This window comes from Phocoena phocoena, chromosome 12, assembly GCF_963924675.1.
Source record: "Phocoena phocoena chromosome 12, mPhoPho1.1, whole genome shotgun sequence".
In the NCBI taxonomy this organism is placed as follows: Eukaryota; Metazoa; Chordata; class Mammalia; order Artiodactyla; family Phocoenidae; genus Phocoena; species Phocoena phocoena.
In genome coordinates, this window is record NC_089230.1 from 67,442,173 (window position 1) to 67,467,512 (window position 25,340).

Consider the following 25,340-nt stretch of genomic DNA (forward strand, 5'->3'; position numbering starts at 1 on the left):
GTATAGTATAGTGGTTAAGAGCTTGGGTACTGAAACTAGACTACCTGGGTTCAAATCCTGAAGTTCCCATACTTACTAGTTATGTGACCTTAGGAAAGTTATACAACCCCTGTAACTCCCAACCTGCCCATCTGAAAAATAGGGATAACAATAATAACTACCTCCTAGATGTTATAGGATTAAGTAATTTCATCTAAAGCATTTAGAATAATTCTTAACATGTAGGAAGTGCTTGGTAAGTGTTGTTGATAGTTACACCTTCTACCAACTTAATAGATTCATTAAAATAAAATAAACCAAACTCTAACTTTCTAAAGAGAAATTCCATAGTCATGGTAAAGTCCTATTTTTAAAATTTGAACCTATTTATAAAAAGAAAATTTAAGACATGTTTCATGCCCTTAAATGGGTGAAAATCTAATTGTGATATTAAAATGGGAATACATGAGAGAACAATGTGAAATATAATTTCCTATAAATGATGTGACATAGACTCTGGAACATAGGCATTCTTAGGAGGAAGATGACTAGTGGAGAGTGAGTAACATGGGCAAGAGGAGTAGCACGAAGTCATGAAGCGGAAACAGCCTGTCTGAGCTAGACTGACCTAATAGTTGCTGTCAATCCAGAGTCTTTGTTAAGTTCTAGCCACTGGGCAGTACGGTGCTTGGACTAAGGAAGACAATTATTGTACTGGTGGCTGGTGAAACTGTTAGTATATATTTTTAAACATGTCAAGAGCTTTAAGGATTTCTGAGCCATGAGTTTTTGATTTAAATTTTGACTGTTACACCAACTCCTACTTCTTCTTGAGTTGTTGTTAGGAAGTTGTAAGGTGGGAGATCCTTTACCTCAATCGTCTTGAAGTTGAAGGCTGCTTGGGACTGCTGCATCAGTAGGTTAGCCCAGTGGCCTTTGAGGTACTTAGAAGAGCTGTTTTTTTGGAATACAGAGTATGGCAAGAGAGTGTTTTTCATAGCGATACAGAAGGCAGGGAAGTGAACACTTGAGGAATAGTTGCTGTGGAAGGGGAAGCAGCCAACCTACTGTGACTGGAGGCAGAAAGAGGTAATGTCACAGAGAGCCAGCCAACCGAGACTCCTCAAGGGGGTTTCCTGACAGAAGGCACAGGAAGCCCCTATAGCAACACTTGTTTTTTTTTTTAAAGGGGTGGTTTTTGGTTTTTTTTTTGTTTTATAAAAATTAATTAATGTATTTATTTTTGGCTGCGTTGGGTCTTTGTTGCTGAGTGCGGGCTTTCTTTTTAGTTGGCGATGAGTGGGGGGCTACTCTTCGTTGCAGGGTGCGGGCTTCTCATTGCGGTGGCTTCTCTTGTTGCTGAGCGTGGGCTTTAGGCGCAAGGGCTTCAGTAGTTGTGGCACATGGGCTCAGTAGTTGTGGCACACAGGCTCTAGAGCGCAGGCTCAGTAGTTGTGGTGCACGGGCTTAGTTGCTCCGTGGCATGTGGGATCTTCCTGGACCAGGGCTCAAACCCGTGTTCCCTACATTGGCAGGCGGATTCTTAACCACTGCACCACCAGGGAAGCCCCTATAGCAACACTTTTTTCCTCATTTTCAGTTATGCTCAAGGACGATTAAGTGAACCTTTTTGGGGACCTTTGTGAAAGCTTTTATTGAAAGTAGGTTATATTGGCATTCATTCAGCTAGTGTAGGCAACAGTGAGTTTCAAAAGTTGCAAAATGTAAAATGTGAAAACTAGAAGACTGGGATTGGAACTAACTTGTATCTTGCTTAGTCTTCTTTCTCTTCTCTTTTTAATCCTCTGCTCCTTTTACCCTAGTCAGTATCAAAACAATATTTCTGTAACTAAGAAGAGAGGGAAAATCTACTGACTATAACTTTTGAACAGGCATTTTAGTGGAAGCTCTTTTTTTTCATGTTTCTAAAAATTTTAATTTATTTTTGCTTATTTTGGCTTCTGTTGTTTGACTTTTCTCTTTTCCTTTGCAATTTGAGTATTAAGGATGGTTAGAGGTTATTTAATCCAGTGCTTTTCAATTTAATGTGCATATGAATCGCCTGGGGATGTTGTTAAAGTGTAAGTCTGATTCAGTGAGTCTGGGATGGGGCCCAAGATTCTGCATTTTTAACAAGTTCCCAGGTGATGCCAGTGCTAGTGGTCCAAGGACCACACTTTAAGTAGCAAGAATCTATTCCAGTTTCTCAGGATGACGATACCAGAGAGACCATGTTTGTTCAATGGCCTATACCTAATTAGCAGTTGTGGGCTTGAATTTTTTTTTTTTTGGCCACGGCACTTGGCATGTGGGATCTTAGTTCCCGACCAGGGATCTAGTCCTCACCCCCTGCAGTGGAAGCGTGGAGTGTTAACCACTGGACCGCCAGGGTAGTCCCTTGTATTTTTTAATGTGACGAAAAGCCATATTTCTGAGCATAAGGAAATAGTTACAAACCAAGAGAAATCCTCCTGTCCCCCTAATTAGATGGAACTCATTTAGCCAGTGTTATTCAGTTTGAATCTTTAAGATGTAGCTTAAGATTTTTCTCTTGCTAACCTTATCACTTTGGAGGATTTGAAGAGATTGATTTATCCAACTGTGTCTGTATTCAGTTATGGTTTTAGAGTTCTTGGATTTTGGACTTTAGGTGACCATTAAGAAAAACATTTAAATGAACTTAGAAGATATTAAAAAATATCTATATTGTATTCAAACCGAGTCTTTGAGGTAGAAGCATCTTGCTGTAGAAGGGTAAATCGTTATGTTTTATTTATGTAAGTTGACTATTAACCTATACTTTATTTTCAAGCAGTTACGAACTGGTGAAGGTAATATAACCAGATAGTTTTGTGTCTTTGGTAGTGCCTGTATGAATACTTTTTGTTTTCACTTGCATTTGAATCTAGCCTGGTTTTTCTTGTGCCTTAAGTGCTGTTTGGGTTTGTTGCAGGGCTGGAGGTGGGATATATGTGTGTGTGTGCACCTGTGTGTGTACACACTACTTGGGTGAAGTGGCACTACATCGTAAGAACCCTTCCAGCCCTTTGAGTCCATAATTCTCTAGTTCTTTGTAGATTGGTGGAAAGGAGGAGGGAACATACTCTAGCCCACAGAAGTGGCACTTAGCAAGATGCATATTGCTGGTAGCAAATAATTCAGTCCTGATTTGACAGTTCTTTTCACTAGTTGAAAGGTATGCTTTTATATTCTACTTCTTGCATTTCCCTAAACTCTGTTAATTAGTTGATCTTATAAACTTGTACATAGAAAGGGACTTGATCAGCTACTCTTACTGTTATGATAATTCTTATGTTTCTTTTAAGCTGCTAAGGGAAATATGAACCCATGTAGATTTAATGTATTATAGATACACACACACACATACACACACTTTAAATTTGGCCGTACTGTGCGGCTTGTGGAATCTTAGTTCCCCGCCAGGGAATGAACCCGCGCCCTCAGCAGTGAAAGTGAGGAGTCCTAACCACTGAACCGCCAGGGAATTCCCTTAATTATAATTTTATTTAAATTATCCTTTTACTAATTTTTATATAATGAACTAGATTGTGGGACAAAAACATGGTAATTTTCCATTATGTACAATACCTTTTGGAGTAATTGTGTATTTATATATACTATTATTGTTAGTAAATCTTAAGAAGCTGTTTCAGTACATTGGAATATTTTAGGCTCAGGTTTGTTTTTATCATTTTAGTGTTTAGGAAACAGTTTCCTAGACAGATTGAGAGATCCACCTGATTCAGGTTCTTTGATTTGAGCTCTTTGAGTTATTGCTCACTCAGGTAGTGCAGCTTCTGATTTTACAAAATTGTCTTGGGTTACAGCTCTTCATAGAAAAAAGAAATAAGGAACTACTTACTGTAGTTCTTGCCTGCTTTTGTGTAAAGATGCATATAAGCTTGAGTTTGTGGGCTGTGGGTAACCTTCACAGGGAATTACCTATGGTTTACTTTTCTGCACTTCAAAATTTTTGGTTCACTCATCTCTTTTTCCTCTCTGTTCAGAAGAGATGTCCTCTTCTTCCCTGCCTACAGGAAATGAATCCTTTCTGTCTTATCCAGACTTTGTTTATTAATGACCTTGACTCTTTTTTTGGATTGTGTAAAGTAGTAGTCATAGTATTAATAACAATGATATCCAGCCTTAATTAAGTACTTACTATGTGCCCTGGACATAGTATAACAATAGCTTACATTTTATTATCATGTGCCAGGTACTGTTCTGTATTCTTCATATATTAATTCACTTAATTCTTTTTCTTTTTCTTTCTTTTATGGTGGTAAAATACCCATAAGATAAAATTTACCATCTTAACTATTTTTAAGTATATAGTTCAGTGGTATTAAATACATTCATAATGTGTGCAAACATCACTGCCATTCATGTCCAGAACTCTTTTCATCTTGCAAAACTAAAACTCTGTACCCTTTAAATGATAATTCCCCAGTTCTCCCAGCCCCTGGTAACCATCCGTTCTACTTTTGGTCTCTCTGATTTCTCACTACTCTAGGTACCTCGTATAGGTAGAATCATACAGTAGTTATCTTTTTGTAACTGGCTTACTTCACTTAGCATAATGTCCTCAAGGTTCATTTGTATTGTAGCATACTTCAGAATTTCCCTCGTTTTTTAGGGCTGAATAATATTCCATTTAATATATATACCACATTTTACTTATACATTTGTCTGTCACTGGGCACTTGGGTTGCTTCTACACTGTTGCTGTTGTGGATAATGCTGCTTTGAACCTGGGGGTACTAACTCGTTTAATTCTTGCAACCAGCTTAGGAGGTGGAGACTTTGGATGAGGAAACTGCATCTTAGAGTAGTCAAGCGATTTGTGCAAAATCACACAGCTAGGAAGAGCCTGTCTGGGATGAATGTTTTAACCTCCGTAGTGGACTCCCACATATCTTTCTATGTTGGTGCCTTCTGTTTTGCCTATAGATGTCTTCCCCCCTATTTACTATATATTAATATATAATTAATGGTATGTAATAAAATACCTCTATAACTAATGTTCACTAATGAACAACATATAGTATATTACTTTATCTTTTAACATGTGTTGCGTTTTAGCTGTAATTCAGCTCAATTAAAAGTAAAGTTGAAATTCCTTGAAGTGAACTTTAAGGCTCCCGCTTGCTCCCCGTATGCTTCTCTTCTACCAGAGGCAATTCTTTTTTGTACATATTAGATTTATAATTTTTAGAAAAATTGGAGTGATAGAGTGATTTGAATAGGACCTGTTATTTAGAGTATAAGAGATTTCATGAAAGGGAGTTTTGAGTAAGAGTTTGAAGATAATGTATTTTAGGGCAAGGTATAGTTTTACACATACATAGGCTTAGCAGTAGGCATGTACACATTTCTGAGCAGTGGAGGATGGCAAAATGAGAAAGGGATAAGACAGTTGCACTTCTGAAGTTAGAGCATATACCTAGGGACTTCCCTGGTGGTACAGTGGTTAAGAATCCGCCTGCCAATGCAGGGGACATGGGTTCGAGCCCTGGTCTGGGAAAAGCCCACATGCCACGGAGCAACTAACCCTGCGTGCCACAACTACTGAAGCCCTTGCGCCTAGAGCCCATGCTCTGCAACAAAGAGAAGTCACCTCAATGAGCAGCCCATGCACTGTGATGAAGAGTAGTCCCTGCTCAACGCAACTAGAGAGAGCCTGCATGCAGCAAAGAAGACCCAACCCAGCCAAAAAATAAATAAATAAATATATTAAAAAAAAAACATATACTTAGGAGTTGGACAGTTAGAATCATGTTATAATATTTGATGAGAGTTTTGGTTACAGATGCCTGCCTATTTTTTTTTTTTTTTTTTTTGCGGTACGCGGGCCTCTCGCCGTTGTGGCCCCTCCCGTTGCAGAGCGCAGGCGCCGGACGCGCAGGCTCAGCGGCCGTGGCTCACGGGCCCAGACGCTCTGCGGCATGTGGGATCTTCCCAGACCAGGGCTCAAACCCGTGTCCCCTGCATCGGCAGGCGGACTCTCAACCACTGCGCCACCAGGGAAGCCCACCTGCCTATTTTTTAGTGGTCTAGATGGCAAGCACTGATTGAATCTGGTGTTACAGGCTCTGGAACTGGAATTTTTTTCCCAAAGCCTATAATGATAGCACTGGTACCATTCATACTTCATGAAAACAAAGTAAGAAAATTAAATTTTTAAATTGTTGAGTGGTTTGGAAGAAATTTACTCTAAATCTTATTATATACTTGATTATTTGTATTACGTATCATTAATTCTGTGGAATGGGAGGGAGGACTCTAGAAGCTGATACTGGGCCCTACACCTGCCAGATTCTTTTAGAGTTGATTTTTAAGCTTGCACAGACTAAATCTTGCTGGTTGAAGGGGTTTCTTGAAACAGAAACATCTATGCTTTAAAATGTTTTACTATCTATTAATAGAAATAGGCATACTTGATATTTTAATGAGAAGGCTTGGAGGATTTGGGATTTTTTTTTTTTAAATGGTAGATACCCCGGGTCTTCAAGATTTATTTGCGATGAATTACCCAAGTTGAAATAAAAGTCTTTTGACTGATGATTTTTCCATAGACAAAGTTTACCAAGTACCAAGCTTAAACAAAACTCAGATGAACATAACATAGTGGAAAATTTGCTGTATAAACAACATATAAAATAAAGATGACTATGCTTAAGTAGGAGACAGTTAAGTGTTAGCAAACTGTTCAAATGTTCAGTGGCATGCTTTTGACCTGCCATTTAACATACAATTAACATTCTAAGACCAGAAGCTGATTAGACAAGTTTGACAATTAAATTTGTGTGGAAGTGAATGAGCTTTGCAGTTTAAAATTAAATAATACACGTCTGTTTAATTACTGTTGTATGTATATAAGTGATCACATAATAGAATGAAGCTGTGGGCTTAAAGTGAATTTAAGACTATAAAACTTTAATCACATCTGTTTTATAACTTTAAATTGATGTGATATGAAGATTAAAAAGGAGCTAATCGTTTTGAAGAAGTCTGCTCTGCGTATAGAATCAGTAAATCAAGATGATAATACCTGTTAGGTTGGAATCTTTTATAATGTTGAATGAAAATTTTGATAGTTTTTGATGAAGAGAACTGTGTCTTCACAGTTATGTGAAGCATATGTTAGGACTGTGTCTTCATTTCAGTGATTGTTAATAGCAGAAATAAATTTTAAAAAGGTTAGGTGGTGGTAGTGTTACTGTTTGTGTGTATGTTCTCTTTAATTTGTTAATGTGAAAATAAGAATGACCTTAATATGAGTTCTTTGAGTTTCTGGGAAGATAAAATAAGGTAAAGCTGTACTTCAAATAGTTTTTGTTTTCAAAGGTTGAAATGTTATTTGTGTCAACTAAACAGATTATAGCATTATGTTTGAAAGTAAAGCTGTGTGTAGGGATTACATTGTTTTATCATCAAATGTTGGTCTTTTTGTGGAAGCAGTGGAAGCAGTGATGTTTCAAGTTATCTGAAGTCTTTTTCTGAGATTCCTTAATTTATGTTGGTAGACTTTAGGTTGTGTTTCCATAGAATTGTAGTCTAAATGGTGGTTTGGTTCCCAACCTAGCCTATAAAGCTTGCTTAATTCCTAAGGTAGCTAAATCATTTACTGTGTTTGCTGTGAAAAGTGACAATATGTACTGTTTCAACACAGGTAACCAAACAAACTATATTGCAACAAATAAAGAAGTTTATAAAAACTCTGTTGGGGAAACGAATTTGATTTTTATAAGATGGGGAGGAGCTAGATTGAGAGCATGATGGAGACTGGGGGGGACTTTGTGACACTGATTATTTTGTCTAGGTGGATCAAAAACTCATGACTTTTAATTTTGCTTGATACAGGTGTGTCACTAGCCTGTGGTAGAGCTCTCTTAAGCTCATTAATGGAACTAAATGAACAAGGTGAGAAGGAGGAAAATGGTTTTTCATTTTTAAAAATTGTGGTAAAATATACATAACATAAATTTCTCTTTTGTTTAACAGTTGAAAGAAATGGGGGAAAAATGGGTTAAAGAGGATGTGGATATACTTTGCAAAAGAGATTACCAGAGATCAAGTTTACTGAGCAGTGAGCTAGTGAGAGAAAAAGGCAAAGTGTGCCTAAAGCCCCATGGGGAAGGAAGAAAGCTGGGGTTCAGCAAGTCAGCAGTTCTTGCATCGTTTCTGGAATAAGGTCTGACAGGCGTTGGTGGGTCGGGGCCAGAGTCTGACCAACTGCTCTTATGTCAGAAAGGTTTATGATTGTATCTGGGGAAGTGGCTCTAAATTGTGAATTTCTTTGCAAGAGGTTTTAATATAACTGTATCTCTCTACAATCTTGAGAATTAGGTTTCAGAGGCTGTATACCAGTTCTACTGGGAATAGAAATGAGAGGAAATGTAGCTGGTATAGAAACAGTAGAGGTTTGGCAGTGAATTCTTATGAGAGAAAAGATACAAAGGGAAGGTAGACTCTGGGCTTAACATTGTACACTTATCTCTGTTGAAGGACAGGAAATAGATGGCATATCTCTTGGCATGAATTTATTGTGTAAAGAGCTGGTATCACATAACCATTGGTGTTGAGGATGGTTTGGGGGACATTACAGTGTGGTTCTGTCATGGGCACATATAACTTACTTGAATTCAGCAGTATATAGTGGGCAAAATGGGAAAAAAAAGCAACAACCGAACAGCATATCCGTTAGCATTGCATCGACTGTAAGCAGTAGAAATCAGCTTTGGCTAATGTAAACAAAGGAATATATTGGAAGGCTGGCTCTCAGGAGAACCAGTCTCCGAAAATGGATAGGAATCAAGGGAAGCCAGGCAGCAAGGACCAGAGCCAAGGTCAGGCACAGGAACACTTGGAATAGGAAGCCACCACTGGCACTTGGTGACGGTGCCTCTGCTGTCGCTCCGAATCATTTTTAATCTATTCCTGTGCCTCACTGTCTCTCAAGTTAAAAGTTCTGGGAAGGGAGCATTTGGTTGTCTGACTTAGACCCTATTTCCAGCCTGCTAGAGACAGGGATAGAGAAAATCTGGGCCTTTTGGTTTCCAATGTAAAAACGAAAAGATCCATGTCCGTATCCTGTTTGTCACTTCTCCCCAACGAACTGAACAGTGACTGCTTCCTCCTCCTGTGCTCCACGGCTCAGCAAATAAAGTGCACTCAGTCCTCCTGCCAGAAGCTTGGGAGTGCTCCTCGACTTCTGCTCCTCAGCCCCATAGCCAGTCAAGAGCATACTATCCTGTCAGTCTGCCTCTTACACGTTTTGAATTTATCCGCTTACCTCTAAGTTATTATTGCCACTGTAGTCCCACTTGGAGTACCATAAAAGCCTCATAATTTCTCTGGTCTACAGATCGGTTCCTATCCTATAGGAGTATACATTATGTGGAGGTGAACTTTGAAAAGTGCAGATCAGATTGTGCTGTTAGTTTGCTAAAAGCCTTTCAGTGGGCTGCTGTTTCTCTACCTGCTCTTCCTCACCTCCCGTTCCACCCTTTTAAACTGTGATGAGGGACTCCGCAAACTGCATTTCTCCGACTCCCTTGCCAGCTTGCCTCTTGTTGGGTTTTACCATGGGGAGCACGTAGGAATTTGGAAGGTGAGAGAAGCGACTTCTCTTGTTTCTACTTTCTTTACCCCTCCAGCCGCCAGCGACAACTCTTACTCCGTTCCCAGCTTCTTTTGGCACTCCCAGCACCAACCGCACTGCTCCCTCTCAGAGGTGCCAGCTTCTGGAGGGTGCCTCGTAGGCAAATGAGTGCTGCTTGCATTTCCTCACCCACTAGGCTGTTTGAGCATCCTGCCTTCTGTGCTTCCTCTGTAGAGATTGAAACTTGAGGTGCTGTGCTCCTCTCCTTAGAGGTCCAGGTCTTAGCCATTTGGTGCCACCTCCTTAGAGGTTTGAGCCCTGAGCTACGTGGACCCCCGCCCCCGCCTTCCAGGCCCCACAATGCCCATCCTCCAAGCTCCTGGCCTCTGATAACACGCCTCTTCCGTTTTGTTCCGCAGCCCTTTAGGTGGTAGTGCTTCCTGCAGTTACTCATCTCTTGTTATCTTCATCTTCCCTTGTTAACCTTTTCAGCTTTCCAATATCTTTGTAACCAGTTTCCTGTATTACATTTCTTGGGTTTGAATTACCCATTATGGTTTCTGTTTGTTTCATGCAAGGGGTTTTCCACTTTCTAGAATAAAGAGAAAAAGAGTTTTCATGAATCACTAAGTCCTTGACTACTTCTCTAGACTTAAGCCATGCCATTTCCCTCTTTCTCTCTATGCTTCTGTATTCTGAATTTTTTGTTGCCAAAACACGCACCTTCTGTTTCTGTCTCAAGGATATTGCAACTGGTAGACTGTACCAAGCACTGGTTCTCACCACACACCCCATCTCTCCTTCCCTTTTCCCTCCACCCCCAACAGAAGTTGCTGGATTAACTTCTGCACAATGCAGGTGGAGGCAGGATACTGTAGAGGTTGTCGAGATAGATTATTGTCTAGGTTTTAATAACACCTTTGCTATTTTGCCAGCTTTATGGCCTTGGGCAGGTCACTTACTGTGGTTTCAGTTTCCTCATCTGGAATATGGGAACAGTAATTTTCCCTACATGGTAAGATTGTTGTAAGGCTTAATTGAGTTAATATAAAGGGCTTTGAACACTGCTCCGTGCATAGCCATTGCTCACTAAGTGATCATAACCTGATGTCATTATCAGCTACGTGAGAATCCCTCTGGGATGCCTTTCCTGATATCTGAACTCTGACACATTCTGCCTTTTGTATGCTCCTGTAGTGCCTAGTACTTCACCTTGTCAATACTTATTATGTTTGGGATTATTTGTTTAATGTCTTGTTTTCTTGCTAAGGGTACAAATTATATGAAGTTAGATGAAGAACCTGTGCTGTTCATTGTTATATTTCTAGCATCTGTGCCTGATAACTCGTTGGCCCTTTAGTAAATATTTAAAAAAATTAACTGGTTAATTATTTAAAACAAAAAACCATAGTGAGTTTGATAGGAATTGGTACAAGAGATGGTGGTGAAATGAATCAATTTAAATGATCAACTTTTCTGTTTTTATTACCCACTATGAATGCTTTATAATAGGAGAGGAGAAATACCTGCTAATTTTGAAGCTGCTGTGGTATATGACCATCGAGGTTTAACATCCCATCTTATTTTATTGCCAAAGGAAAAAATATTTCTCAGACTCTGATTAGACTATATTTCTATTTTTTCTTTTTTCTGTAGCTTTAATATTTTTCCCCCTGGCTTGTAAAAGCAATTTGAGCTTATTTCTAAAATTTCTTAAAAGTACAAAAAAGTATAATAAGAAAAGCAAATATTATTGATAATTCCACATAGAGATGACAATTCTCTGGTGTAGGCTTTCCTGTCTATTTTACTATTCATACAGTTTTATCTCCCTACCCCTCATAGTCATACATTCTGATTTTTAACTTGCTTTTTCTTCATTTAATATATTGTGAATCTCTTTCCATATTAATGAATATTGGTGATAAATTTAAATTATAAGATGTTTAAAGATTATTTTACCCTCAGACTACTATTAGGAATGTGAGTTAAAACTCTAAGGTGGTATTAGTTACCAATATTTTGTTTTTAATCAGTTTTCCTCTTTAATTATGTGCTTCCTGAATTGTATTAATGTATAATTGGTGGTTTTACTTGATTAGCTATCTCACATCTCAGTGACTGCAGCTTTTCTAGTCAAGCTGGAAAACCAGTATTTAAAGTAAAGCAGTTTACACGGGAATTCCCTGGTGGTCCAGTGGTTGGGACTCTGTGCTTTCACTGCCGAGGGCCCAGGGTTTGATTCCTGGTCGTGGACCTGAGATCCTGCAAGCTGCACAGCGCAGAGCAGTGATAAATAAATAAATAAATAAAAGCAGTTTATAAATTTGGCTCTTCTGTTTTTTATATGGTTTGGTATATATACGTCAGTATAAAAAGTGAATCAATGCTTTAATTCAGTGAAACTTCTGTACTTTTGTCTTTTTTTTGTGTGTGTGTGGTACGCGGGCCTCTCACCGCTGTGGCCTCTCCTGTTGCGGAGCACAGGCTCCGGACGCGCAGGCTCAGCAGCCATGGCTCATGGGCCCAGCCGCTCCGCGGCATGTGGGATCTTCCCGGACCGGGGCACGAACCCGTGTCCCCTGCATCGGCAGGCGGACTCTCAACCACTGTGCCACCAGGGAAGCCCTGTATTTTTGTCTTTTAATGAGAATGTATATAATACAAATAATTTGGTAATTCTGTATATTAAATTTGCAGTTAAGGTTATTTCCACATTCCTTACCTTTCTTCCCTAACAGGAAATAGCTTCTTATTTTTCATGGGTATCACATAACAGAAGTACATGTGATTCGGAATGATTGGAGTTCAAACCAAAAATCACATTCCAGAAACTTCTGTTCCAAAGCCTGAAAATTTATATGTGCAGAAGAATCTCTGAATACCAACTGCTAAATAATTTCTCTGATATCTCTGCATATGTAAGCTGAGTTTCCCATGACCAATCCTTTATAATGAATTCCATCTTCTAATGCCTTTCCTTCCTTGGTCTTTTAAATCTGTTTATGCATAAATATACATAGATAGTATTTTCTTTTAATTGATATTCCACTTGAAGTAAAAAGAAAAGTCTGATAGTAAGATATGTATGCATTCATATATATCTCAAATAAGTGTGTTAAAAAATGAATAGAGAATAATTATGACAGAAAAAGCAGAATGTACCAACACCCTGGGATTTAATATTTATTCTATTTGAACATTATATTTAATTCTGAGCTTCTGGGCAGCCAGTGAAAAGGGAAATATTTCTGTTGTCATCTTATGATCAGAAGAGGGAAACTGTTTCTTTATTTTTGGCTGTGTTGGGTCTTCATTGCTGCATGTGGGCTTTCTCTAGTTGTGGTGAGTGGGGGCTACTCTTCATTGTGGTGCGTGGGCTTCTCATTGTGGTGGCTTCTCTTGTGGAGCATGGGCTCTAGGTGTGTGGGCTTCAGTAGTTGTGGTACGCAGGCTCAGCAGTTGTGGCTCGCAGGCTCCAGAACTCAGGCTCAGTAGTTGTGGCGCACAGGCTTAGTTGCTCTGCGGCGTATGGGATCTTCCCAGACCAGGGATCGAACCGCCTGCATTGGCAAGCGGATTCTTAACCACTGTGCCACCAGGGAAGTCCTGTTTCTTTTTTCTGAATTCTGAAATTTGTTAGCATAAGCCAGCTTTTCTCACACTGTGAATATAGAATACTAATTCTGGACTTCCCTGGTAGCGCAGTGGTTAAGAATCCGCCTGCCAATGCGGAGGACATGGGTTCGAGCCCTGGTCCGGGAAGATCCCACATGCCGCGGAGCAACTAAGCCCGTGTGCCACAACTATTGAGCCTGCACTCTAGAGCCCACGAGCCATGACTACTGAGCCTGTGTGCCACAAATACGGCAGCCCACGCGCCTAGAGCCTGTGCTCCGCAGCAAGAGAAGCCACCGCAATGAGAAGCCCGTGCACTGCAACGAAGAGTAGCCCCTGCTCGCTGCAACTAGAGAAAGCCTGCGCGCAGCAATAAAGACCCAACGCAGCCAAAAATAAAAAATGAATAAAATTAAATTAAAAAAAAAAAGAAAAGAAAAGAATACTAATTCTGTCGGATATTAACAGATATCAGGATTAAGTTTAGGAAATAATGGGCTAAATAAGATAAACAGACTATTGTATATTTTCTTTTTTTTTAAACTGGAGAAAAAGTTTAATAACATGTATACCTCCTATATACATGGGAGAGACCCAGGAAAACTGAGTTACTCCTTACATGTTTTCTTACAACCTTAAATGTTCCTGATATGTATCTTGACTTTCCCAGAGAAAGATATAGTGTTTCCCTAATTTATTTTGCCATGAAATCCTAAAAGTAAATAATAAGCTTTGCAAAATGCTGACCTAGGTCCTTAAACAACATGATGGATTGTGTCTTCAGTACCATTTTTGCAGAAGGTATTACAGGCTTTTTATTTGCCCTATTCTTTTTTTTTTTTTGGCCAGTCAGCACGGCATGCGGGATCTTAGTTCCCCAACCAGGGATCAAACCCATGTCCCCTGCAGTAGAAGTGCAGAGTCTCAACCACTGGACTGCCAAGGAAGTCTTTATTTGCCCTATTCTTATGTTGATTTAAATTCTCTTTGAAATACCACGCAGGGCAAGGTTGACTTCTTCAAGAAGACTAGACTCTCCCTATCTACTAGGATTTGTCACTTCTGGAAAGCATGTGCAGGAGAGCTTTGGGAACTAAGTATTCCTGTTGTCTGCCAACCTGCTGGCCCGCAGTTGGTCTGACTTTCTCAGATGCACAGTCAGTCCAGACTGAGGCTGATTTTCTTTTTCCAAGTGCAACCTGAGTCTTCACAATCCCCATCTCCTAAGGATACAGCTCTTTCAATACATAGCAAGGGCCCGAGTCCTTCACCTCCTCTCCGGGGGCCTGCTACGACTAATTATTTTGAAAACACTAGTAACAGCATGCTTCCAATCCAGTCCCCAAATGTCAGCCCCTTTGGTCTGCCTTGCTGCTCTTCAGCCTGTTGTCACACACTTCTGTTACCTTAATCAGCCCTCCCATTTCTCCTCGTCTGTCCTGAACATGTCTCTCTGTTTTTTAGAACAGTTATTTATGGGAAACAAATTGTCCTCTATATTAGCCGCCATGTACTGCATTTGCTTCCGTCTCTTTGTTGCTTCCGTCTCTTTGTTGAATGTTTCTTCTGTCCCCCAGCCTTAAGTTGATTTAGCTCTGTCTTTGAGTTGCTGCTTTTTTTTTTCTGACCTACCTCATGGGTAGGAAATTAGGCAGATGGTCTGCATTCTCCTCTATTCTCAGTGGTACATCCAGACTGTTAGTCTTCCAGTGTTTCATTTAACAACAAACAAGACAACACAGTGATTCTTCTGTTTCTTTGAGGCTCATGACTTTTAACTTTCTAACTTATTGCTGTCAGATCTCTCTCATTCTTTGAAGAGTTTGGTACCTGGGTATGGTCTCCATTTTCATCCCAAATCTTGCTATTATCTGTTTGGTAGTATAGCCTGTTGGTCTGTAATTTCCTTGACTTGAATTCATCTGGACTTTATTTTTATATATGGTGTGCAGTAGAGCTCTGTTCTTGATGATCAACTAACTGGGAATCAGTGATAGTAACTTGGCCATTTGGAGGATGACACATTTTAAAGTATATAAATTCCCCCATATATTGATTGGCTAATAAAAATTCTCATGAGCTTGTGTTAAAAAATATTTTAATTTTATAGTAATGAATGAGAGTTGTACCTGAAATGGTGGTATCTGGTTATATCATCACATTAATTCAGTGTTTTGCTCACTGTTGTGTGGCAGAAGGAGCATTGGATACTTTGACGTCTTGCCATTTGCAAATCACTTTCTTTTTTTACTGCAAAGTGGAGAGAGTAATTCCTAATTTATATAGTTGTTGAGCCAATAAAATTCCGTAATTACATATATGTATGTTTGTGTGTTTTGTAAACTTTGATGTTTAAGATCTAATAAAAATTAGAGAACCGTTCTCTCCTAAGATGGGTTATAAGGTTGCTCTTGAACATCACATTGTTTCCGTAAAAAGCTTTGATTTCTCTATACCGTATGTTTTTTATAGGAAACAAAAACGTCTTTAAAAAAGATTTTGTTATTTGTGGCACTTTAATTTGAATGATGGTGGAGGGGGGACTCTGGTGAACATTATTCCAGGCAGCTATTGTAAGTCTAAGGAAAAACAATTCAACTGTTATTTCTTATGACTCTATTCTTGAATTTTACTGTTAATACTATCTTTTTAATGTTTCATTTAAGGTATATGATGTTGATTGATGGCACAAATGAAGTTTTTATGATTGATAGAGATAATTCAGTGTTTCATGTTTCAAATCTGGAATTTCCATTTCGTAAAGATCTCCGCATGCATTTATCAAATACTCTCCTAGATGGGGTAAGTCATATTTTATCTTTTTTTAAAAAAAATCAAACATTGCTGTAAATGTGTATTTTTAATAATTAAACAGGAAATTTAGAATCAGATCCAGTTTTTTTTAAAAGTTTTTTTTATTGGTGTATAATTGACAGTTAAAAAATTGAATCTAGTTTTTGTTAAGATGTTAAATTCCATTTATCTCTTACCTGCACTTACTGTCACTTGATCATTGTCTTAGATACAGAATAAGTGAACAAAATTAAATCTTAATTCTTTTGTTCTTTGTGATTGAAAAAAATTCTTACTGAAAAACTCATTTTATTGTTTTACTTGTCAGTTGAATTTTAATTGAGTGATATGACATATCACATTTTTCCTTGGCTCTTTAGCTATATGAACTAATAGTTCTTATTGAAAGAGGATCGTGTCTTTGAAAGCAGCCACTTGTACTTTTACATTTGAATTTTGAAAGCTGATAAGAATTTTCCCATTCAGACAATCTATACTTAATAATCATAAAATTACTTGATTAAAAATATTTTAACTTTCTCCTGTGCAGACAGCTTTCTTCTCCCCAATTCTAAATGTATTCATTCATTGTAAATAAAAATTAAAATAATACAGAACATTACAAAAAAGCTGGTAAAAATCACCTGAACTCTTAACCATTGGAGTAACTTCTGTTATCATTTTGATGAACATTATTCCAGACTTTTCTCTGTGCCAGAACATTCAATCTTACATCTGCTCCTGAAGGATTCACATTCATATTAGTAATACTAACTCAGAGCATAGATTCTTAAACAGAATGTCTATCAGAATCTTTTGGGGACTTGGGACCCCTTCCAGTCCCAGTAAGATTCTGAGTACAGGTACCTCTGCCCTGGCTGAAAATGAGTACTTTGGTCAAATATGTACCCACGTGGATAGTTACATAATTTTGCATGAAAAGATTTAAATGTTACATCTGTTTTGTAATTTGTGTTGTTTTCACTTAGCAATGTGTTTTGGACCTTTTTCACATAAAAGCCTGAATGATAGACCACTGTATATGTAAACACTGTAATTTAGGGGTTCCAGACTATCTTGCATATGAAAATTATAGGGGATGCTTGTTAAAAATATGGCCTATCCCAGTAGCCTATCCTAGACCTAGTGAATTAGACTCTCCCAGAGGTCAAGTTATCTTTATTTTTAATAAGTGCCCAAGTGATTTTAATTAGACAAGTTTGACAAACAATTCTGTAATTAATTTAGCCAGCCCTCTTTTGGTGGACATTTGGATTTTCTGTATTATAAGACATACTTGTATGCATATCCTTATACCTTTTTCTTTCACAGTTGTGCAGTTTTTTTTTTGTTTTTTTTTTTTGCGGTACGCGGGCCTCTCACTGCTGTGGCCTCTCCTGTTGCGGAGCACAGGCTCCGGACGCACAGGCTCAGCGGCCATGGCCCACGGGCGCAGCCGCTCTGCGGCATGTGGGATCCTCCCGGACCAGGGCACGAACCCGTGTTCCCTGCATCGGCAGGCCGACTCCCAACCACTGCGCCACCAGGGAAGCCCAATTGTGCAGTTTTATAATTAAGATTCTTAGAAGTGAGATTCTACTTAAAGTAACTGAGGAAAAAAGAACTAAATTGGCACAAATAATTAGGTTTCAGCTTGGCTTGCTTCAGGCTGGATCTGGGGACTCAAGTGATATGGGCCATGCTGTCTTTCTCTCTCTTTCTTTGCTTACTTGTCTGTCCTCACTCTGCATGAAGGCTCTTTCCACGTGGGAGGCAAGTTGCCTTGCAACCCAAGCAGAAAGGGAACTATTCTCTCCCAATATCCATATATCAATCCCAGGGAAAATTCCAGAGGGCCTTGCCTAAGTTATATATATATATATATATCCAAGGAAGAGAGACAGTGGAGACCAGGGTCTCACAGGTGGCAGTACCACTTGGAGTACAAGAGACGTAGTCCTCCCAAGGCAGGGACAGTAACCTGATACACTGTACTGTGTTCACTATGCTTTATTTGGGGGCATTACTCGTTTTAAACATTGACATGTATAATTGCCACCCTTCTTTCCAGAAAGTTTGAACACATGTATAGTTCAGCCATCCATTTGTAAAGGATCTATGCACTGTCTTATTAAACACTGGGTTTTGAAAATTTTAAATCTTCTAATTTTAAATGACTTTTTCATTTTAGGAGACAGTATAGCATAGTGGTTAAGAGCCCTGACTCTAACTGATGGTGTCTTACTGGCTCCATGAGTTATTGTATGAGGGCCCTAATATCGTTTACTCAGTTTCGTCATATGTAGTGAAGTTAGGCTAATAACAGTACTTAGGTCTTGGTGCTGTTGTGAAGATTAAGTTGGATAGTTTATATAAAGTGCTGATAATAGTGTCTGGCACATAGTGAAATAAATGTTTACCTCTTAATTCATGTGAATTGTTAAGGAGGTTTAATATTTTTTCACTTCTGTTTTACTGTATTTAGTACAGTACAGAGTTACTATATTTCTTCTGTGAGTTGCCCATTCAGATCTTTCATACATTTTTCTGTTGGGTGTTCATGTTTTTCTTACTGATTTATGAGAAGTTGTTGTCTATTGGGGTATTACTTTATGACCCATATTTTGAAAAAGTAATATTTTTTCTGGTGTTTTCGGTGGCACAGGTTTAAATTTATGTAGGTAAATTATAAACACCTTTTTTTTTTAAAAAAAATATTTATTGGAGTATAGTTGATTTACAATATTGTGTTAGTTTTAGATGTACAGCAAAGTGAATCAGTTATACATATACATAATTCACTCTTCTTTAGATTCTTTTCCATATAGGTTATTACAGAGTACTGAGTAGAGTTCCCTGTGCTATACAGTATGTCCTTATTAGTTATCTATTTTATATATAGTAGTTAAACACCTTGGTTTTTAATATTTGGCTTTTGTGTCATTTTAAGAAAGAGATATTTTTACTTCAGAATTATTATAATAGTCCCCTGTTTTTCCTTCTAATACTTTTATTGTTTCATTTACATATTTAAATATTTGATCTATCCACGATACATTTTGGTAAAATGAGTAAGATAGGGGTACAGTTTTATTTATTTCCAAATGTCTAAATTGTTACCTCAGCACCAGTCTGCTAATGTATTTTTCCTTTTTAATTAGGTATATCATTTTTATTGTATGTGGGATTCCCTTATATCGTTGTTTGTTTCTTGATTCGCTTTCCCATTCCATTAATATTTTGGTCTTCCTGTGATAGTTTTAGGTTGACTTACAGGCTGTAACTTTAGCATACAATTTAATGTCTGATAGTGCAAGGATATCCAATCTCTTGGCTATTCTGAAGTTTGTCACTTAGATTTTGCTCTCTTTATTTAGCTTTCGGGTGAACAAGCCTATTTGAGAAGTTAGGCTGAATTAGTGTGTTACACTTTATGTGCAAATCTGTACAACAAGAAGCTTGTATTTTTCTCTGCAGAATGATCTCTGGTAGGCTTATCTCCAGACCATTTACCTTTCTGTTTGCTATGTTTGGTTGTGTGGTTTATCTCTTTGCCACACCTTCACTATTTTTCTTTGGAGGGAAAAGGGACTCTACATCTTTTTTATGGCTTCCCACAACTGTAAGTTTCTTTTCTACAGGGATACTGCTCATGTTCTTTAATATTTATTCACTTTTTCAGTATTGAACCTTTTTCACAAGGCAGATTGAATTATATCTGGCTAATAGTCTCTGGAATTTGTATGAGAATGCTTCCTGTCTTAAGATGAAACTTGCGTCTCTGTTTCAGATTTATATCAGTGATATTGGGAAAATAGTGAGTAGCTTGTGAATGTTCCTTTAAACTCTCAATGATAGAATTACCCTAATGAAAGCCACATGCATAAAATATGTATTTATTTGTTTAACAGAGGGAGTACCATTTTCCAAGTGACCTGAATGCTTGTTGCCCCAATCCCATGTGCTTTTTAAAAAATTTACCAGGTAAATATTGGAGTGTGCAAGCCAGAAGATGGAAGACTGTGATTGGAGAATGAGATGTTTGAATCAATCACTTCTGAGGTATAGTTTTGGGTGATGAGAAGGTTCAGGATGTGACCTAGAGAGAGTGAGAGTTTGAGGTTGTGTGGAGAAGAGCAGTGGACATGAGATCAAGGAAAATTTTAGATGGGTCATAAAGACTGATGACAGAAGTCCAGGGAGAGGTTGACTGAGCTGGATATAAAGATTAGAAAGAAGCAAAGAAGGTAGTATAGTTGATTGAGACTGAGTGGCAAATGGAGACTGAGCGAAGAGTACCTATAGAGTCACAGAATTGTCTGTACTGTGTACTCTGTGAGGCTACTAGTATTATAAATTTTCATTCCTGTGACGGTGTGCGTGGTAAAATATTTTGACATATATACGTAAACCTTTTAACACATTTGTGCGTGTGCGCGCACGCATGCTGCACGTGCACACACACGCCCCCTTGTGGTTGACAGAGCCACTGCATAAGGTTGGAAGTATTGCTACTGCACATCTCCAAGGTGTTCCGTCCTTATCGTAGTTGATGTGACAGCTACCCCTGGAGTTGTGCTGTCCATAATCTGCATTGCCAGTACAGCAGCTCTGGTAATTGGTTCATGGGAACAGCAAGAACATTTATTTTGGTTTTTGTTACTTTCATTTTATTTAAGGTAGTTTTTTAGCATCGTAATTCATAAAATAAAAGGAAGAAAAAGACTCAAGTTATAGCATTTGCAAAAGTTTAGTGTAGTTTTTCATTCCTATCATGTACCACACCAGGAGTGCAGGCATTGCTTAGAAGGTTGAGGAGAAGGCCTCACCCTGGAGATATCTTACTTCATTGGGTTGGGACGGAGAATGATAGGTACCGAATAAAACGATAACCCGAAGATTGGCATTTAAAACAAGTCCTTTGGTTGTTTAGAGGAGAAATGAATTACATCTAGTTAGAAACTAAAGATGGTTTATAGAGGAGTTGGCGTTAGATATGGGAAGATTTCTATAGAAAGAGATTTTTGTTGGACATGGGCCAAGGGCATTCCAGGTAGGAAATAATGCTTAAAAATTAGATGCTTAACCACCTGCAGATTTAACTTAGCAGTACTATTTATTTTCACCCCAAACTTGGATAACTGAGAGCAACATAATAGACTCTTGTGAGGTTTTAAAATAGCAATATGATTCATGATGTCAGTTTACTTGGACCAGAATTATAGTTGCCATATCTGTTTTTCCACTTAGTTAATTAAAACAGTCCTCTGTAGTTTCCTGTTTCTTCTACATTTTCATTTGCAAATCGTTTTTGTAAAATTCCAAATCCAAGAATAACTCAAACTGCCTAATTGTCTGGCTGTCGTATGTGAGCGTTTAAGCTTTTGTTTTGCTCTCTAGATTATGTTCTTTGACCCACAGAATGTGGAAAATAGGAGTTTAGAAATACGGCAGTAATTCACTTGAAACAAATCAGTGAAGTTCAATCAATTTTATACTGAGGATAAGAGGAGGATATAACAGTTAATCATTAAAGTTAATAACAAAAATCTTGGGAAAATGGCATGTCTTTTCATCTGTTAATTTTTTATAAAGGAATATGCATGCTCATTGTTAAAATTTTAGGAAGTCTGTATGTTATAAAATAGAACTCAACTATCAAGAAGAGATTAAATTTTAACATTTTGATGTATTTCCTTTTAGTCATTTTGTTGTGTCTGTATTTATAGAATGTGTGTAATCAACACGTACATAGCTGACGTTTAATATATGCTGTTTATCTGGGGTTCCATCATTTTCCTTCGCTCTGAAGAACTGATTTTAGGATTTCTTTTTCTTTTTAAAATTTAACTTTATTGAAAAAGTTGAAATATAGTTTACCATTCTAAGGTATATAAGTCAGTGGTTTTTAGTATTCACAAGATTATGCAACCACTGCTATCTAATTCAGGAACATTTCATCACTTAACTATGATAATTAGAACCAAGTGGGCCTTATCTGAAAGGATTTCAAGGAATGGGTTACCTTTGAGATGAGCTTTGAAGGCCCACAGGTTTTGCACAGTTAATTACTTCCTTTCATTAAAACCCTTCAGTGGGGGCTTCCCTGGTGGTGCAGTGGTTAAGAATCCGCCTGCCAGTTTAGGGGACACAGGTTCAAGCTCAGGTCTGGGAAGATCCCACATGCCGCGGAACAGCTAAGCCTGTGCACCACAACTACTGAGCCTGCGCTCTAGAGCATGAGAGCCACAACTACTGAGACTGTGAGCCACAACTACTGAAGCCTATGTGCCTAGAGCCCGTGCTCTGCAACAAGAGAAGCCACCACAATGAGAAGCCTGCACACCACAACAAAGAGTAGCTCCCACTCACCGCAGCTAGAGAAAGCCCGCATGCAGCAACGAAGACCCAACGCAGCCAAAAATAAATAAATAAAACAAATTTATATTATAAAAACCCCAAACACCCCTTCAGTGGTTCTCCATTGCTTAAAGCATGAAAGCCAAAGTACGTAATGTAATATTCCTTATATCTGGGCCGTGCCTAAGCATTTAACATCATCTTTGACTGTGAGCCCTTGAAAGCATAAGTCCCACCTATTACTGAGCTTTGGATAGTTTACCACCTTCTCCATGCCTTTTAAATACCATTTGGCGTGTCCACCATCCTGCTAGAAGATATCCACCACATCTTTCAGGATTCAGCTAATGAGTTTCTCCCCTTATTATCAAACCTTTGTCTTACTCTTCATGTAGAAATAACCACTCCTTCTCCTTATGTTTATACAATGTGCCCTTATTGACTGGAATAGTAAAGGTATATACTTGTTGTCTTAGTATAGTTATTAATAGCCATCTCTCACTCTCAAAAGTATCCTGGTTTAGACAGATAGCTACATGGTCATTCTCTCTGTATGGCCATCTGTCATTAAAACTGTAGCTCTTCCTTCGACCTAGCTACTTATATATTTTCCTCTCTTTCTATTACTCTGAGCCCCTTGAAGCTAGGGACTGGGTGCTTAATGTCTCCAGCACTTAGAGCATAGAGTATAGTTTGTGCTCAGGAAATATTAAATGGGTAGGCAGAAGAGTGGATGCCTGGGAACTTCAGATAAAGGCAATGGAATATGGAGAAGTACAGAGGATAGGAAAGTCAAACATGCAGATTTTGGGGTTTTTTTGGTAGGGCCCATAATAAAGGATTCAGCATCTTTTTTCTGTGGGTTTACAATTTTCATCAAAAGTAGAACGTTTTTGTGCATTTCTACCCTTCCACCTGTTGAAAATTTAATTACTAATGTTCTTTCATTAAAACAACAACAACAAACTTTTCTGTTTTGTTTTGGATAGTTTGTATTGATTTGTCTTCACGTTCATGAATCTCTCCTTCTCCAGCATCTAAACCACTGTCCATCCCAACCACAGTATTTTTCACCTCAGACATTGTAGTTTTCACCTCTGGAAATTGAATTTGAGTCTTTTTTAAGTCTTCTGTGTCTCTACTTACCTTTTTGAATATATGGAATACTGTTAGAATATTCTTGCCTGCTAGCTCTAACATCGCTCAGAGTTTTAGGCCTATTTTGATGGATTTTTTTCTCCTCTTTATGAGTTGTATATTTTTGTCTCTTTGCATACCTGGTAATTTTTGATTGGCTGCCAGACGTTTTGAATTTTACCTTGTTGGGGGCTCAATATTTTTGTATTCCTATAACTATTCTTGAGCTTTGTTCTGAGATGCAGTTAATTTACTTGGGACTAGTTTGTACCTTTTGAGTCTTGTTTTTAAGATTTGTTAGGTGAGGAGTCTTTAGGGATAATTATCCTCCACTACTGAGATAAGATCCTTCTGAGTACTCAATGCCCTGTGAGTTATGAGGCTTTCTAGTCTGGCTGGTGGGAACAGGAGTTATTCCCAACCTTGTTGAGTGACATGTATGGTTCTCTTTAAGATTTTTGGGTACTTCTTTGCCTGACCTTGAGTAGTTTCCTCACATGCTTGCTTTGCTGAATATTCATGGGGGTCTATCTGAAGACATCCCTCTCCCACCCTATCCTCTGCTGTGAAAACTCTAGCCTCATTGGTCTCCCTAGACAACCTGGTCTATTTTCTCAATTCAGGGAGACTGCTGGGCTCACCTGGGCTCCCCCTGCCTGCATTGAAGCCTGGAAACTCTCCTCGACCAATAAGCTGGGACAGTTGTAGGGCTCATATAGTTATTTACTGTTTCCTAGGAGTTACTATACTTTGTTGCTGGATGTCTAGTGCCTTGAAGATCATTTCTTCATATATTTTGTCCACCACACAGCCTAGGTCTTTGTTAGAATCCCTGGGTTCTCTTCTCTTTTAAAAACTGTGGGTAAATGTTTTCTTCAGCTAGTTGGGAGCCATATTTTATTCCAGTAATGCTCAGATTGTTTCTCCAATTCAACACGCAGTCCCGTAGCCTTTATTTCAGACAGGAGGAGTGTTCTGCTATTTTAATTACTTTTTAATCGGAAGAGGGAAAAAAGAAGACAAGAATAACCACTGAGTTTCCTTCTCTATATTTTAATGTAATAGTGACAGTTATCAATGATTTGTCATTTTACAAGTAGGGCTTTTGGGGGTTTAGTGGCCTTGGAGGTGAACCCTTTTTGTTTTACCAGAATTTTGGTAGTTTCCATGGCTATCAGTTTTTAAACTTACTGGTTTGTTTATTCCTTTTTACTTGTTTAGTTTGCTGATAATAAACTTTCTTTTTTGTTATTTTTACTGTTTGAAGAAGATATGTATTTACTCATTTCATCAGGTAATTTGGGAGGGAAATTCTGTGATGTCTGCTCTCTGAACCTGGAAGTCCACTTAATTTCCATCCACACATTTTTGAAAAGATTAATTGAAACCTGTTATTGGTGCTACCTTGTTGGCTTATAAAATTCTCAGATACAAGTACTTAAAAATATTTCAGTAAACAAATTTAAAATAATGAAAATGATTTATGTCAATTGTTGGGTTCAAGATGATAACCATAAATAAATGTCTGTAGCTTAACTAATACATATTTGAGAAAGAAATCAATTGGTAATAGTTGCTTAAAACTAGAAAATATATTTGTCTTCCATCAATGTGTTCTTTGTAATTTTAGATGGTTGTATGTGGATATTGTCATGAAATTAGATAATAAAAAGACTGTTTAGTTTCCAAGGAAGAATATAAGGAACAAATAATAATTTTAGGTTAAAACCTATTATTAAGAATTAATATTTTAGGTAATTATTAAGATCCTGCAAGCTGCATGGCATGGCAGAAAAAAAATTTTAAAAATCCTACATTATATGTCTGT

General features: G+C 38.1%; 1 protein-coding gene across 1 annotated transcript in view; it reads left to right on the top strand.

The window, feature by feature from the left end:
• RNGTT (RNA guanylyltransferase and 5'-phosphatase) overlaps positions 1-25,340 on the top strand; it is a 219,081-nt gene that overhangs the window by 48,068 nt on the left and 145,673 nt on the right. Inside the window, exon 9 of the mRNA XM_065888674.1 lies at positions 15,889-16,024. Within this exon, the coding sequence (XP_065744746.1) occupies positions 15,889-16,024 (136 nt within the window). The remainder of the gene's footprint in view (positions 1-15,888; positions 16,025-25,340) is intronic.